General features: G+C 40.7%; 1 protein-coding gene across 8 annotated transcripts in view; it reads left to right on the forward strand.

Annotated features, from left to right (window-relative positions):
- The window catches only part of KIAA0825 (KIAA0825 ortholog), a 498,502-nt gene that overhangs the window by 244,190 nt on the left and 237,283 nt on the right, over window positions 1–17,029 (forward strand). For all 8 annotated transcript variants that reach the window (XM_053586527.1, XM_053586542.1, XM_053586532.1 and 5 more), the window contains 2 exons: window positions 2,040–2,198; window positions 3,972–4,066. In XM_053586527.1, the coding sequence (XP_053442502.1) occupies window positions 2,040–2,198; window positions 3,972–4,066 (254 nt within the window). The remainder of the gene's footprint in view (window positions 1–2,039; window positions 2,199–3,971; window positions 4,067–17,029) is intronic.

Raw genomic sequence — 17,029 nt, forward strand, 5'->3', positions numbered from 1 at the left:
CCATGTAGCAGAGATTAACGAGAGAGAAAACACCATTTGGTTCACAACTTTCTTTTTTTGAATAATGGAAACAAAAGTCAAAATATAGTTGTGTAGGGAAAATCAGTTAATTGAAGATGTTATTAAAGGTCTTAGCAAAATAACTAAGAAAATGCTACAAAAGCTATGTTAACTAATGTGATGAAAATGTGTCAAACGATCTATGAACCAAGTGTATGGTGCCCCACGATCATACTAATGTACACAGCTATGGTTTAATAAAAATAAATAAATAAAAAAATAAAGAAAGAAAAAAACAAAATAAAGCATTTTTTCTAATAAAGAATATTCCTTTTTCAAATTTTGCTTGTGTAAATCACAATGGAGAAAAGTTTCATTCAATTATCTGAGTCTAGGCATAAAGTTCATTTCTGGTGGCTTCATCATTATTTAATAATAATTATTAAATTATTAATATTTAGGAAGAGTCCGTGGTATCACTCTATCAGACTGCAAAATTTATCTTTCTTTCTATTTTTTTTTTTTTTGTAGAGACAGAGTCTCACTTTATGGCCCTCGGTAGAGTGCCGTGGCCTCACACAGCTCACAGCAACCTCCAACTCCTGGGCTTAAGCGATTCTCTTGCCTCAGCCTCCCGAGTAGCTGGGACTACAGGCGCCCGCCACAACGCCCGGCTATTTTTTGGTTGCAGTTTGGCCGGGGCCGGGCTTGAACCCGCCACCCTCGGTATATGGGGCCGGCGCCTTACTGACTGAACCACAGGCACCGCCCGCAAAATTTATCTTTCTAACGAGAGAGACTCTATAGCAGGCAAGTTTAAGAAATGACTATTATTTTTAGATGCAGTTTCTTTAGACTTTTAGGGTTTTAGGACCAGTTGCCTTCCCCAGTGAACACGGTGAGTGTTCCTAAAGTTACAGGGGCTCAGGGAAGAGCTCACTGAACTGAGACCAGATTCTTGCCCCCACTCTACTCTCCACCCCGTGTCACCTCAGACTCGTCCTCTGACCTTTCAGAGCCAACCACTAAAGGCGGTGTCAGGCCAAAGTTCTCAAACCTTCCTGAGCCTTTCATTTTCCTGGGCGTTCCTATTGACAGGCAGAGTCTGACTCTGTGAGACCGGAGGCTCTGCTTTCCTGACGAGCTCCCAGGCCAGCCTAACCCTGCTGGTCTGCTCAGCAGACTTTAAGTAGCAGGAGTTTTCTAGATGACCCCCGGATTCCTTTTCAGCCCTAACACTAACAACAGAGAAAAACAGTCAAGTGTGACATAGTAAAACTCAGGACAACATTTATATTTTACTCATTTAATGACATTTATTAATAGCAAGCATTTGTTAGTCAATGGGAGTTTTTTAGTTAGTTTAATTTGTTGTCGTCTAGAAAAATTCTCATAAAATACTTCAGAGTTATTTACGGGTAGAAAATGAGGTGTAAAGCAATAGATTGACTTTTCCAGCCAGGCCTGCACTGGTAGTTGGGAGAGTAGAATGACAAATTTTGAGCTTCTGTCGAACCTTGATGTTATTCAGTCCACAGGATGAAAATAGAGTTTGGGAGCTGGCATTATAGTTAATTATGCATAGAATGAGACTGGTTGGAGTAAAATATCAGATGCACAATGCTCTGCTGAGCCCACAGTAGGTAGCAATTCCAGTTAATAAATGAGCTACTTGTCCCGTAGCACAACCACATACTTGAGTTAAGTTTTGGTGACCAGATGTGTTAATCTGTGAACCAGTGACTGGAGAATGCCTGTTAAAAAGGTCCTGATGTCATACATGCAGTAGATGAGAGTTTGTTCAATGGTTTTGTAATTTATACTGAATAGTAGGTACACCTATTTCTGATGGGTTTATTGCATCGCTGATCAGGTCTCTGGTCTGTATCTGTCTTCTGGAAATGTATTATTGCTAAGGCAAGTAATTCACTGTAATCTAGCAAATGTGCTGAAAGGGTGAATTTGGATATTGACCAGTTTATTTTTAAAGGGAATGTATGCTTCTTACCATCATGACTTGTAATTTTCTTTCCTTGAAGGACTATTTAAAAGAACAACTGTTCTGTATGAATGGTTCGAAGGAAAAGCCATTACCCATCCGACCTTTGAAGGTGACCTTGAGCAGTGTGGAAGATCAACCTTCTGCCTTTAACCCTTTCCATGTGTATAAGGTGTTTAGTGGAAACATGCTAGCTCAGGTATGTGGAAGTTAAATGGTGAGTTTAATTCAAATGCATCATTTCTTTACACATGTAAGAAAAAATGCTTTGTGTTTCAATATTTACCGAAAAGCTTTTTTTCTAGGAAGCAAAAGCCCTTGTTCTTATTTACGTGATCTGTGCAAATTGACTTTTAAAAGTTATCTTACCTTCTTTCTATTTGTCAAACTGATTCATATGTTTGGTCTGTAAAACTTAACTTGACCAGGTCAGTTTACCATGGGCAGAGGGAACATCTGTTCAGCTGTGTCTACGGAAGGCCAAAGAACCAGGCATTTTCTAACATTCTTCCTTTCCCTTGCCACACTCCCTCCCCTGTACACACACTCAGAAAACTCCAAAATGTATCAGGCAAATTGGAAAATAGTTTAAAATTAATTACAAATGGAGCATTGAGCTTCTATTTTTAGTGGCATGAGATAAATTTGCTTTGTATAACTTTACACACATTCCTAAATTTAAAATGAATTTGTTAATGATCTTAAAGCCAGGCTATTTGGAATAAAGTCAATGTGATTAAACACCACATATTTTTAAATGTCAGATTATGCCATTGCTTAAGTTGCATTTTTAGTAGTTACATCAAAAAGATCATCTTTCTGCCAAAGTATTTGAAATCTCAAGTTGCTTTTGCTTTGTTCATCCTTCTGGTATCTTTTTCCCAGAAACCTCTTGACAGATGATTTGAACTAACAGGGCAAAAGAGAAGGATTGCTTGACCTAGAGCTCTGATGAAAATAAGAATTAAAACAATGGCCTTATTCAGCATGCAGATAATATTTTTACCATGCGTGTTACAGCTGTAGTCTACATTCATCAATACTGTAGTGGAGTAAGACCTTCAGATGCTGACAACCCCAGGCAGAATTCTCCCGCTCTATGACAGGGTTGCAGTGCTCGATTAATCAGCAGCTGACAGGGAGTAGCTCTTGTTAGATTTTAAACATCAGCCTGGACTCTTATTATCAAAACTATTTTGTTTTAAGAAACATAAGCATCTATAATACTTTGAAACCATATTGAATAAGTTTGTGTTTACTGGCCCCTTTCCTGTGTTGTACGTTAGATTGCTCCAAACCATCAATGCTTCATGTAGCTGTTACATTTTCCTTACTTCATTTAAACAAATGCCATGTTTTATTGAATTTCTGAGTTATGAGATTATTTTTCACAGTAATTTTTTTTACTCTGTTGTGAAATTATCTATTAACGAGAAAAAAATCATCATTTATGTTATTTACACTTACAGGTCTTTATAATCTTCCCTTTAAAGCATTCTCTTAGCCAAAAGAGTAGCATTAATATCACATTATGATTATAAGCTGTGTCTTATAATTTGAGTCTAAGTTTGTTGAGTTTTTTTTTGTAACTAAACTTTTGGGTGCTAAAAAACCCCAAACTATAAATTGTTATATGAAAAAGTTTCCAGTCATTTTACTTTGCTTTTCAAAGAGTTGGCCTTTCAGAGTAACTTGTTGGGCAAATGCCATTAACACTTGGAAGAGTAACGACTCAAGAAATTGATTTATATTTTTATAAATAATGACTACATCCCCAAACGGATTTATAAATTAATTGCTGTCTTATTGGAATAAAAACCTTCTTCTGTGGACATGATTGATGTTATCTGTCTAAGTTCTTGTTCTGGACCCCCCTCCTTCTTAGTTAGTCTGTCACAGCTGGAGCTTTAATTTACTGATCATATTAACTCTGATTAATAACTAACAATAGTGCCTTCTCATTTATCAACAGTCAGCCATCGGAAAATGGAGCTGGAATTGGGCAAGTTTGCTGCCAAATTATCTGGGACTAGATAAGATGACCTTCAGTGTTCTGTTCAAAAACAGGTAATAAAATTGGGGATCTGGTCAGAGAAAAGGTTGTAGGGGTTTGGAAGGCATGCCCCTCCACACACACACATTTTACCAGTATACTTTTACAAAAGGTAAAACATTTCCTCAGCTAGGAATCTTTTATTTTCTTCCTCTTCAGTCTCTCATCTTAAAAAAGAAAATACCTAAAATTTGATGAGTACTTTCTAAACACTGCCGTCTATTATGACGGTTTTTGTTTTTTTTTTTGAGACAGAGTCTCACTTTATTGCCCTTGGTAGAGTGCTGTGTCATCACAGCTCACAGCAACCTCCAGCTCTTGGGCTTAGGCGATTCTCTTACATCAGCATCCCGAGAAGCTGGGACTACAGGCGCCCGCCACAACGCCCGGCTATTTTTTGTTGCAGTTTGGCAAGGGCCGGGTTTGAACCCCCCACCCTGGGTACATGGGGCCGGCGCCCTGCTCACTGAGCCACAGGTGCCGCCCTATTATGAACATTTGCAAAAGGCAATACAATTTGTTTCTGAGGTGAAATTAGTTGCTTTTAGTATGAATTTTAAATACCTTTGACTTTGTTTATTTAATATTGATAGTTCACTATTATAAATATCAATAGTTCACTATGGTAAACACTAACAGTTATTGACTTGAATGCCATCACCATACTATATCTTTGTTTACGGCAATTTAATGAATGCATATAAAATGCCAAGGCAAATTAACCAGTCTAATCAGGGAAATACATAAATAGAACTGTCAGGACTGTACTTTTCACCGGCCAGTCATTTTGGCATTATCTTTCTACAGTCTCAGTTGCATATCATTTTACATGGACACCGGTATAACTCAATAATGCCATCTCAGCCTAGGACTCTACACATGTGATTGATTTTGCGCGAAAGTATAAACATTGTCTTTCTATTTAGGATCAATTAACATTATTTATACCTTTAAAGTTTTAGTGAGTGCTATAAGGTGTTAACCTCTAAAATTGTATCTTTCTATCAAATATCATACCTTCTAATAAGATAAATCTGTATGAGACTTCTTTTATTTACGTGTCATCTGTATAGTAATAGCTAAGTATGAGAATTATTTTATATGTGATCTTCGTGATATAGAATGCATTCCTGTATCTTTTTAGAAAAATATTGAGTATTTTTCTAAATATTTTTCCTGAAAAAAAAAAAATGAATGACATTGACGTAGTGAGAGTGTTAAATCATTCTTGAGAGATTGGGATACAGAGGAGAAAATGTCTCAGGATAGAGATTGAAGTATTTCCGAGAAGGAACTTTTTTTAAAAAGGCAACTTTATTGCCAATAAAAGCTTTAGCTTATATCTGTGGTCACAATGTTATTTCCACTCTTTTGTACTTGAATAAAGCTCACTTACTATCAAAATTGGACAGCCAGAAGCTTTGCAATCAAGGACAGAGCCTTCTCCCAGCAAGCTTACCCGCTGGCAGGCAGCACTCCAGAATACACTCTGTTTGTGCACAAGCCTCCAGAGGTGCTCTGATCCTGCCCCAAAGCTGAGAGGCAGGGTGCAGGGTTGGTGGAGGAGAGGCCAGGTCCACATTTATACATTTATACAGTGTTGAACCTACCTTTATACAGTGTTACACAATATTAAATGTATGTCTGGAACCAAACTCAGAAAGGTAAGTCATTTGTTTCTTTTTTGGAAAGTTTTGAGTTTACATAGATTAACTATATATTAATTATATTAAAATAATTATATTTTGTTATTTTTTTTCAACTGTGAATTTGCTGTTTCCAAGCCATTAGATAGGTACTCGAGGGACAACACATCCTTCAAAACTTATTGCTTTTGCTTTGTATAAGTGAATGTGCTAAATGAATTTGTATTTTAACCAGAATTGCACATTGTAGTTTTGTTTCACAGCTTTAGGTAGGGCACTGATATACTCAAGTAGGGCACTGTCTAGTTCAGTGTATTTATTTCCCTGAGATATGAGCAGGAGTGGGTAGGAGAAAAAGAACTGCCACAGATTTAGCCAAAAATAACAGGTCAAAACGGTTCTCTTAGAAAAGGGTCATGAATGTTGAAAACAAAAAGCAAGAGTCTCATCTTAATAAGAAGGCTAGGTTTTTAAAGAATGGTATGAAAAGCCTTCTATTGCTAACTACCACATACCACAAGCTGCCTTGAACCTGACTGAGGTACTTGAGAAGGGTCAAAGACACCTGAGAGGTTTTAATCTTTTTTATCACTTTCCCATTTATTTTAAGAATGTCATTTATGAGTTTTGATTAATTTTGAACCAATAAGAAAATTATTATTTTCTCTAAGACACTCTTTTGTCTGGACTCATCTAAAACTGCCAATTTTTAAAATGAATAGTGCATTGCATTTTTGACAACATGGTTATCTGAAAGATACACATTTGAAAATGAGAACACAGAACATTGAGCTTTCAGAATGGGAGTTATATATGCTATCCAATACTAGAAGCACTGGTATTTGGGATTAGGTAAAGCCAAAGGAAAGAATTCAGAGCAACTCAGTTTTTTTTTTTTTTCCAAATTCACCAATTCTGTCACTGTCGTTCTCTCTTTGCTCCCATGTTGGTAGTACATCTATATTAGTTTGTCTCTCCCCTCTGTCAGCTGTATCTATGGGCTGCAGAAATTGTCTGAGGACATAATGTTTCAAAGAAAAGTGAATCAAAATACACAAGTATGAAAAAGTTCAGGAGAAGGGAGAGGAATCCTTTCTCTCTGTCTCTGAAGTTTCTTTGTGCCTCATCTTCAGTAGAAGCAGCAGACCATCTGTGGACTTACTCTTCCAAGATGCTGCAGGCCTCTCTCACCCCCAAACAAGATCGGATGGCAATGCAGGATTTCTGAGTTCTCAGGAGCTTACCTTTGACTGTAGATTTCCTTATCTTTAAAATGAAATAATGAAATTTATATAGCTACTTCATGGAGATTGTTGACACAGTCAAGACTGCTAAAGCATATAGAAGTGTTTTTGAAAGTTGAACACACAGTATAGTCATCCCTATTCAAAGGGGGCTCCAGGATCCCTGCAGATACTAACATCTGTGGATGTTTAGCTACTTTATATAAAATAACGTAGTATTTGCATATAACCTACGCATATCTTCCTGTATACTTTAAATCCTCTCTAGAGGATAATACCTAATACAATTCCCACACATAATTTCATGTGCATGGATACAACATAGTACTTGGTGCATGACAAGTCAAGTTTTGCTTTTTGGACCTTTATGGAATTATTTTTGTCCAAATATTTTGTAGCCATGGCTGGCAACTCCACTGATGCAGAACCACACATACAGAGGGATAAATATAAGTATTAAAAAGAGCTCAGGTAAGGATGGACAGTAAAATTAATCGAGGCCTAGTAAGGAGTTGGTGTCCTAGAAGATTAGGCACTGTGACCATCAAGGTTACAGAGACTCCAGTCCTAAACCAATAGTGAGGGCCAGAAGAAGCATGACGTCAGAGACCAGGCAGCCAACTATCAGTCTGGAAACATAATGGGAAAATGAGCAAACAGGAGGGTCAAAAGGCCAAGTGAATCACTCAGGAGATGAAGTCTAAAGAGCTGTCGATTTGAGGGACAGTGCAGCCACGTGAAAGAGGACATCTCCGGTGCTAGGAGTGTCTGTATCTGGGGCAATAGTGACTTTTGTTTCACAAGCTGATTCTGTGCCAACTCCAAAGGGAGAACAAACCTTGAAGTAGCTGCCCAAGTCCCTGGCTGTGATGCGTGCTAATCTCAGTGTGTGTCCTCATCTCAAAACACCTCTACTCAGTTCATGAAGTTCTAAGGAGGTTACTGCCTGCTTCACGTTTTCTGGATTTTCTCACCTCTGTCCCAATTTGGGGTCTGAGTACTGGGAGTTCCTTCAGGTCTTCACATGGCTGGTTCTGTCTTGTCCATCTGGGGCAAATGTTTCCTCCTCAGAGAAGAGCCTTCTTGTCACTCACCTGGAGTGGTTCTCCGGGACACTCTGCATACTGCTCTGCTGGGTTTCTGTAGTGGAGTTAACACTGCCTGAAATCTTAGTTTCTGCTTGTCTATTGTGTGTTAATGTTACCTTCTACAGTAGAATGTAAACCCCCATGAGAATAGCACCTTATTTGCCTTTTCCAGCTGTCTTTAGTACCTAGCACTATGTCCCTCTTGGGCACATAGTAGGCTGTCTGTAATATTTGTTAAATTAATTAATAAGGAAATGAGGAATAAGAATGTGGAAACAAAGCTGACTTCTGACAGGTAAGCACAGTGTCAGTGTCCTCAAATACAATGTTTGACTAATGGTCATGTAGGTACAAGAAGTACACTCTGCAAAGTCTCAAGCAGAAAATTATCTACCTGCTTATTCATTCTCTTCATTTTTCAAATTTAGATGAAAATCAGGTTATTTAAGCTCTGCATGTTTAAAAGGCTTGTTATTATCATTATTGTCATGTGAAGTTTGGCTCAGATTAAAAGAACCGAAAACTTGTCTTTATTTTTAATTAACTGATTCAATCCAAGTCATAACCTCTTCTGCAACAAAGTTTGTTCTTTATTCCATGACTCATAAATCTTTTGACATTTGGGCTATAGGGCTTATATTTGTTAAATGATACTAAAAATACAAGACAAAAACTGTAACATAGAGTTAACTGATCAAAGTACCCAATCAAACCTTTGCAAATTAATTGAGTGATTTTTGAGGTATTTGAAGAAACACACAGTAGTTGAGATATCAGGAATGAGATCCTGAAATATATTAATGGTATTTGTGTTTCAACAGTGAAAGTTTGCCTCTGTGGAAAATAAAGGCTCTCTAGTGGTTCAGAAAATCAACATATTTATCAGTTCTACACCTTTACCTTTAATGCTGTCTAAGAATAAGATAGCGATTTTACATTGATCTTTTGAAATAATAAAGGTACTTTTCACAGTTTCTTACTATTAGCTTCTTGCTTTTGTTCTCAGCCACTTTAAAATAAATCCAGACTAGTGAATGGGTCGGTGATTGCATTTGCAGGCGAGTGCACCAGAAGGAACACTCCATTCCTTCCTTCATGGCAAATCTCCAGATTGCCATTTTGATATTGTTTCCTTTGTCACTGGAACAAAATTAGGTTGCTTCTTTTCTCTTTACCTTATTTATTCCAAACTAATTCCCAAGAATTGTGGCATGGAAAATAATCTGTGAATACAGTTGAATGCTACGCTGTTTGAACCATCTAAATATACTGCATATGAGTTTGGCTTCGAGTTGAGCAAACACAATTAAACATGATGGCAGGAACAGCAGAAGGGGTGGTGGTGGCAGATTTCTGGCTGTCATTTTGGGGCCTCTCCAGGTGGACAATATCCATACATCTGAGGGAAAACAGAGATTAGAAAGCATGTTTTAAGAGAGCTGTTGATCTGTGGAACTGATTGTTTGCTTTTAATAATAATAGTTATGGAAGTACCTTCACCCTATGTCAGATTGCAGCATGCGTCCGGAGGTGTGCAGAGAGTAAAAATTACTCTCTGGGCTCAGACTGCTTGCGCGGCACTCTCCAATGACCATTCGCAGGCAGCGCCACCATTAGCACAAGGTTTATAGTTGCTCACAGCAGTAAATTCCTGGTGCAGCAGCAGGCTGCCTAGTTATGGAAAGGTAGATTTAACAAAAAGGAGACGCTGATTTTATGAGCGTGGTCCTCTGAGCCGTTATGTGCGCTACATATGCCATGCCATCTCAATTTGGGATTTTCATCATGTTCCCGCTCCTCAGAAAAACCCTTTTCTTCTCTCCTCTGCCCAGAGGCCTCAGACTGTAGACTCTGCCCCCCATTATCCTGTATCTTCCCAAACAAGAGGAGGCTTTCCTGCCATCCTCACATCTTAACAGCTGTGTGGTTTCTGCCCAGGGGTCAGCTGACGCGGCGGTCCCCATCCCGGGCTGCGGGCCGTGGCCTGTGAGCAACTGGGCTGAGAGCCGGAATGGGCAGTGGCCAGAGCAGAGCTTCGGCCCGTCACCGCGCAAGTTAGACTCTCACGGGAGGGTGAACCCCCACCCCCCGAAAACGCGCGTGGGCGGGGTCCGGGCCACGCCTCCTTATGAGAACCTAAAGCCCGGGGATCTGAGCCGGAGCTGAGGTGGTGCCAGTGCCAGGGTGGCTGCGAGGCCAGGTGGGCAGCAGCTGAGAGGTCTGACTGCGCAGAGACCGTCCCTGAAAACCTGGCTTCCATAAACTGGTCCTTGGAGCCAAAAAGGGTGGGACTGCTGGCTTAACACGTATTGAGGACCTATTAAATTTAACACTCTGGCCCTCAGAATGTCTAGGCTAAAGGATTTGGCGCATGAACTGAACAATCTCCTAACTGCGTATCATTTCCTGATGGGCAGCTTGGCTGTGTCTGCGTCCTGCGTGGTGTCTAGGGCACCTTCCACAGCTTCCTGTGACCCCTCCGACCGTGGGACAAGCGACAAGTGCTAAAGAAGCTGCAGGACATTAAATGACAGGCCCAGGGTCACAGATGTTGCACAACAGCTAAAAAAAAGCCTCAAAATGAAGGCTTCTGATTTTATCGGCGTTTCCAGAGGGGTGTCCAACCTGGGGCTTACAGCCCACATGCTGATTTTGTGAACACATTTTTGTTCATCTGTGGTGTCAGATATTATGGAAACTATGCGTGGACCTTTTATCTTTCTTTCTTTCTTTTTTTTTTTTTTTGCTAATCAGCTTTCATTAATGTTTGTGTATTTAATGTGTGGCACAAGTGGCACAAGACAATTCTTATTCTTCCAATGCGTGGCAGAGAAAAAGAAAGTTGGATACCCCTGTAACTAACACTGTACTTCTGGCCAGGTTTGGGGTGTGTAGTCACTGCAATAATACCAGTAATGAAGATGGCACACAGAGAGAGCACTTGCCACATGGCTGCTGTAATTTAAGTGATTTACATACACATATTTAACTATAAATTCTCCCAGTAGACTCATAAAGTAGATCCCATATAATCATCGTCTTCCTGACAGGGGGAGTAGGGCACAGAAGCGCGGAGCCCTAAGTGATGGGCTGAGATTGTGGCCTCATTCTTCACTTCTCCCCAGGGCTTCTGCAGTCTCTGCAGAGCTTTGCTTACTTTGCTTGTTCAACAAACTTTTCTGAGCATCCACTATGTGAAAGTCCTTTATTTAGAATTAATTAGCAGTCTCCTAATAAATGTTATATCCTTCCAAGACCCTTTGAGGGACTTTGAAACATTTTTAGTCCACCTTGAATTTTCTTTGGTTGTCCCCTCTTCCGATTCCTGTATCCCTCTCACTTGCCACCACCTCCCTCACCAGGCAGAGGAAAGCCATTTCTGGGAATGTCCCAACTCTCCTTCCTCAACCTAAAGTTTGTTTTTATCATCTCTAATCTTTTACTTTTTGTCTCTAGCCTTGGAGAAAGAGCCTTCTTCTAGTTAAAACTGGAGCGGTAAAGTGACTGTGGGACTGTGAAGGGGCTGAGGACTAAGATACTTGGACTTTCACCAGTAGACTTGAGGGAATCCTGAACGCCTTTAAGCAAAGGGGTGACTTTGAAGAGAGAACTACTTTAGGATGTTAACAATACCTGGAGTGGGACATGGGTTAACTGAAAGGAGGGAAGGCTCGTTAGAGACTGAGGCAGGGATTACACTTCACACATGTAATAGACATTCCCAAGGAAGTTTAGGGGCATAGAAAAATATATGCTTAATTTGTACAAAAGTAGGTATAACACTTCATCTTTAGAGACAGTATGGCCAAGGTTCCTTAAGTTGAGAGGTGCTATGACTCTTTTCAGAAAGTGAATGTGTCAGTTCAGATCCTCCAAGAAGCAGAGGTCGAGATGGGATGAGAGGTGAAGAGGATCTGGGGGAGGGAAGGTACCTGAAGGTTAAAGAGGAGGCAGCAAGAATCGTCATAAACTGAGTCGCTGATCTATATCTGGAAAAGGAGAGGGGGAAAGAGAATTGGGTAGGAAGAAACTCAGTGGATAGTTCTGAGAAAGTTTGACAAGGCCAAGGGAGACCTCTTGTGCTAAACACCACCCACTAGAAGAGTCCCGTGCCTTGTGGGAATGGGCGGAAACTAGTACCTCTACCTTGCTCAGCCACTGCCTGCAAACAGCTTGGCAGAGGCGTGGCCTCTGCACGAATACCATGGTAGGGGCAGAGGAGTGAGAGCTGGGCCATTAGTTAACTCTGCTAACCATGGGAGGAGATTTGAGTGGTGCAGTTCTGTGGCTATCACAGTGGGGACAGAAAGATTCTCTTATACCTGGGGAGATTATCTGGGGTATGTATTACATAAATTAATCAGGATGCAATTTAAATAAAAGTTTCTATTACTTGAGGGCAGTAGAAAACAGACAACCTAAATAAATATGCTAAAATGCTATTGACAGAAATGCAGAAGTGGCAACATTCTGATGAAAAGAAGGTATAATAATTTTCTCAAAAGCAGCCATGGGAGAATTTTTTGCTTGTCAAACTAAGCCAAAATTCACTGTCTATGGAAGTTTCTTCTACCTAATTATGCATTCACATACTGGCACTTTGGGGTTCTTGCAGCAGATCAAAACCTATTTAAAAACTTGCTTGTATAGAATACATTCTTTTTTCCATGACTATTCTTTAAGTCTTTCGCTTGTCAAATACTGCTCAGACCTAAAAGCCTCTGTGATGTTTTTCTACAAAAAGTTTTCACGGAGGTTCCAGCAGGAGTAGCTGTCATAGGCCCATCCATTCTGTGTGGCTGAGATGAAAAGAGTATTGATGGCTTCAGGGCACGTTGGCCACGTTGGCTATCTCAGGCTGTTGATGTTGTTCTGTGAACAAAAGGGAAGAAATAATCTCCTTGGAGATATGTTTTACTTTGACATAATTATGAGAGATTTATATCTACTAAATATCATTAAATATTGTAGGAACAAATCTGAGTGACAACAAATAATGTTCACTTTCTATAGTAACATTCATCATATTATTAAGAGTTACTTTTTTTCTGAAGTGCTGCATATGAAGTTAGTTAGGATACCTGTAGTACTTCCTTACAGTACTTCTCACTTGATGTACCTAGAGTGAATGCCTCTAAATATGATCTCTTTTTTTAATAATATGAGATCTAGTGAAAATTTTAAAACTCAAAATGTCTTTGTTTCCAGGCTATTGGTATTAACATAATTTTAAAATTTATTTTGTAGTAAACGATAAGCAATATATACATGTATATTATTTCAAATGGCATGGGAAGAAAATATATAAAATGTAAAAGATCCCTCCCCAGCCCTTCAATCCCACAAGTCTCACTCAGGTTGTGACCATTTGAAGCATTTCTGCTTATGTTTATTTTGGTTGTGATATGCTACACCACTACTTTTAAATTCATCAATTTAAAATTATATTATTGACTCTTTGCAATGAAAAAAATATGGAATTTAACCAATACTACCACATCTTTCCCCCCCTTTTTTAAGCTGTGCTAATGAAAATTTTAATTTTAAGTTTTCTATTGGTCATCTTTAGGTGATATGCTGTACCTCTATGTTAAATCACTTTTGCTAATTTTTTTTTTGTCTTCTGAAGAATTACATAAAGTGAAGTTCAGTATTCTTGATGTACAGTTCTGAGTTATGATGAAGGAATGAAGTTATTTCACAATCATCAAAATCAAAATGCAGAAAGTTGTATCTCCCTCCCAATGCCCTGTGCCGACTGTTGGTTCCTCCCCCCTCCCAACCTGTGGGTTCGTCCTTTTAGGAATATCATAGCAAGGATTATTCCCTGGTTCATTTGTTCTTTGTATTGCAGGGTAGTAATCCAGTGTTGGGTTGTGCTGCAGTGTGCTCCCACTCTGGGTTGTCTCCAGCATTTGGTGATAGTGAATAAAGCTCTAGAGACATCTCTGTACAGGTTTTTCATGAACATACATTTTTATTTCCCTTGGAAATAGCTAGGAGTGGGGATGCTGGGTTGTACAGTACGCTTACATTCACATTTACAAAGGCACTGTCTTCTTGTGCTTTTTGATGCCTGTGAGAAATCTGAGGCCAGACTGATTCTTTCCCCTCACCCTGGATGCTCTTAGTACCTTTTCCCCTGGTCATTTTGAAGGGACTTTGGTCGATATGTGGGACTTTGGTTTCTTTTTGACATAGCAGAAGAGTAGGCCCCATCAACATTGTGACTTCGTCACAATATTTCTGGATTTCTCCCGTTATTGATTATTCTCCTTGCCCTGGGCCTCGTTTATATCTATCTCCCTTTCTGGATTCTTGAGACAGATGTTCGGAGTTCTTTCTTTCTCAGATATTGCTAAAGGCATCTTAGCCTCAGGCCTCTTGTCCTCTCTCTGTCTTCCCCATCCCTTTCTGCACCTGGGCTATAGTGCAATGGCACAATCATAGCTCACTGCTGCAGCCTCAAACTCGTGAGCTCAAGTGATCCCCCACCTCAGCCTCTCAGGCAGCTGGGACCACGGGTGCACGTCACCAGGCCCAGCTAACTTTTGCTTTTTTTTTTTTTTTTTTTTTTGTAGGGATGAGGACTTACTATGTTGCTCAGGGGGGTCTCAAACACCTGGCCTCAAGTGATCTTCCTTCAGCCTCCCAAAGTGCTGGGATTATGGGTGTGACCACCACACCTGGCCCTCGGCCCCAGTTAAGGCTTCCTTCATCTGGTCCCCTGCTCACCATAAGCCTCCTGTATGCTGTGGCCCTCCATCCCTTTGCCTGCTCTGGAGTATGACACGCTGGGATTCAAACCTCTCTTCTATTCTTTCTCTAAGCCTCCTTTTCATTGCTTCTAAGGTAAAAGCAGTGCTTTTTCTATTGAGTGGCTGGGAAGAGCAAAAACCAGCCTTCAGCAGATATTTAGCAAAAGGCCTAGAACACAAGAATTCCTCTATAAACATTAGTGATAATTATTTCTGGCTATTATTGAGCAGGTCAGAGTAAGTTACCAGAGTAGACTTGGGGCAGAGACAAAATAGTCAGGGACAACCCATGCATCCAGTAACTGAAAACAAGGAAGAGGGTGGGGAGATCACAGAGCAAAAGCAGAAATGAGGAGGAGGTACCCACTCAGTTCCCAGCTGTGAGATGTGTGTCTGGGCTCAAGGCAAGCTCAGGGAGCTGATGTCTGGCTGTTGTGAGCCAGAGACAGGGAAGCCTTTCCATGCAGCGCCAATATCTGGCGTTTCTTCAGTGATCTGCTCTGCACCAGGTCCTGGGCCGGCTGAGGATTCTGATTCACAGCACGCAGAAATCAAGACATAGCCACGGACTCTGAGCCGAGGGCACCAGCATCCAGGATGAACCTCAGAGAGATACAGACATCGACCCTCGGAGACAGGGATTCCTCATCATTTTCCTGGCCAGGACTGAGGTGCACCTCAGATAAGAGACTACACAGAGGCTAAGAGGAAAAGACTGCCACAGCTGGGGTAGGAGAATGCCCACGGTCAGCGAGAGCTCCGGTTGGTACCTCCTGCTTGCTGCCCAGCTCCGGCCCCTCTGCCCCAGTCGTCTCCAACTCCACCCTCTGACTCCCACTCAGACCCTCCAGCCCAAGCCCCATCCAGGCCTATGGCTCTCAAAAATCTCCCATTTTCCAAATTCTCAGGGCGTCTATAAAGCAAGTCACATGTGTTAACGTCCAGCACATGTTGCCTTGTGATATTTGTAAATGGTTTTTGGTCTGTCTCTACCTAGATGGACTAAGTGCCCCGGAGGCCAAGGTCCCCAAGCTCTGCGTGCTCACAACGTGGCCTGTCAGGCACAACCGTGAAAGCGTGGGGCCATCCAGTTTGTGCTTTCAGCCTCCAGTCTAAATTTATTGTCTTGGGATGACTTTCTTTTGCTTGTAGAACTTTCTGAGGTAAGGAAAGGATCACCAAGAGAAAGAGGCCTTGTTAATTCATTTATTAAAAACTACTTTAAATCACACACATGCCCATTAGAGGTTAAGCAGTACAGATATCATGTAAGGTAAAATCTGCTGGCCTCTTGCCCCATCTCACCACATGCCTTACAATCCCACCCACCTCTGCTATGAATCTGTCCTCTTCTTTATTTCTCATTTAAACCTTGATATATCCTTTTGATGCTCCCTGGAAATAGATAACTTTATATAAAGAACACTCCAGACTGTTCTTATTTCCTTGTGCAGAGAAGACATTCACTAGCAGACAAAAGTATTAGAAACACTGTGTTGATGGTTGTAAGAATGCTTCTAGCACATTGTTCAGTCCAGCAAGACTTTGAGTAAACAGATAGATCTGTGACTGTTTGTTCATTTGGCCATCCATCAAACATTGACTAGACATAGCAAATAAAGAAATGAGCCAGACACAACCTCTGCTGTCAAGCAACTCAGAATCTAGTGGAAGAGATAGACTAAAAAGTCATTGAGTATAGCGTGAATAGAGGTTCATGCAAATTACCACAGAAGTACTGTGGCAGGGCCTGGAGAGGGGAAGCTCACACAGAACCAATGCAGGGGAATCAGGAAATTCACTGGAGGCAGTGATGCTCGAGCTGCCCAGTCTGGTAGCCAAGGTGGGAGGTAGTTGAGACAAAGGGCTCAGCACAACATGAGAGGGAGGGAGAGTACGTTGCCTCTAGATTATTTTGTCCAAAGGGATGATTTCTTGACAGAATTTTTCACTTTGAAATCACTTTGTAAATCAGTTCTACTTACAACATACAGGGACAGTGAATGAATGTCAGGCTGCTCAGGACAAAGTCAGTTGGTGAATTTAGCAAGGGTGATGTGGCTGGAGGGCCACTGCCCTATTCAGGTTTATCACTGGAGAACATTCAGGGTGTCAGATTCCTTCTTTCCAGCCCTCTCTTCGTGTGGCCCTGAAGGTTTTAAGGCACATGTAAGCCATTGCAAGGGCCTATGTAATTCAAAGAATAAATGGCTTCATTGCCTATTATTAAAATTCTGTTTG

This window comes from Nycticebus coucang, chromosome 1 (genome assembly GCF_027406575.1).
Source record: "Nycticebus coucang isolate mNycCou1 chromosome 1, mNycCou1.pri, whole genome shotgun sequence".
Lineage (NCBI taxonomy): Eukaryota > Metazoa > Chordata > Mammalia > Primates > Lorisidae > Nycticebus > Nycticebus coucang.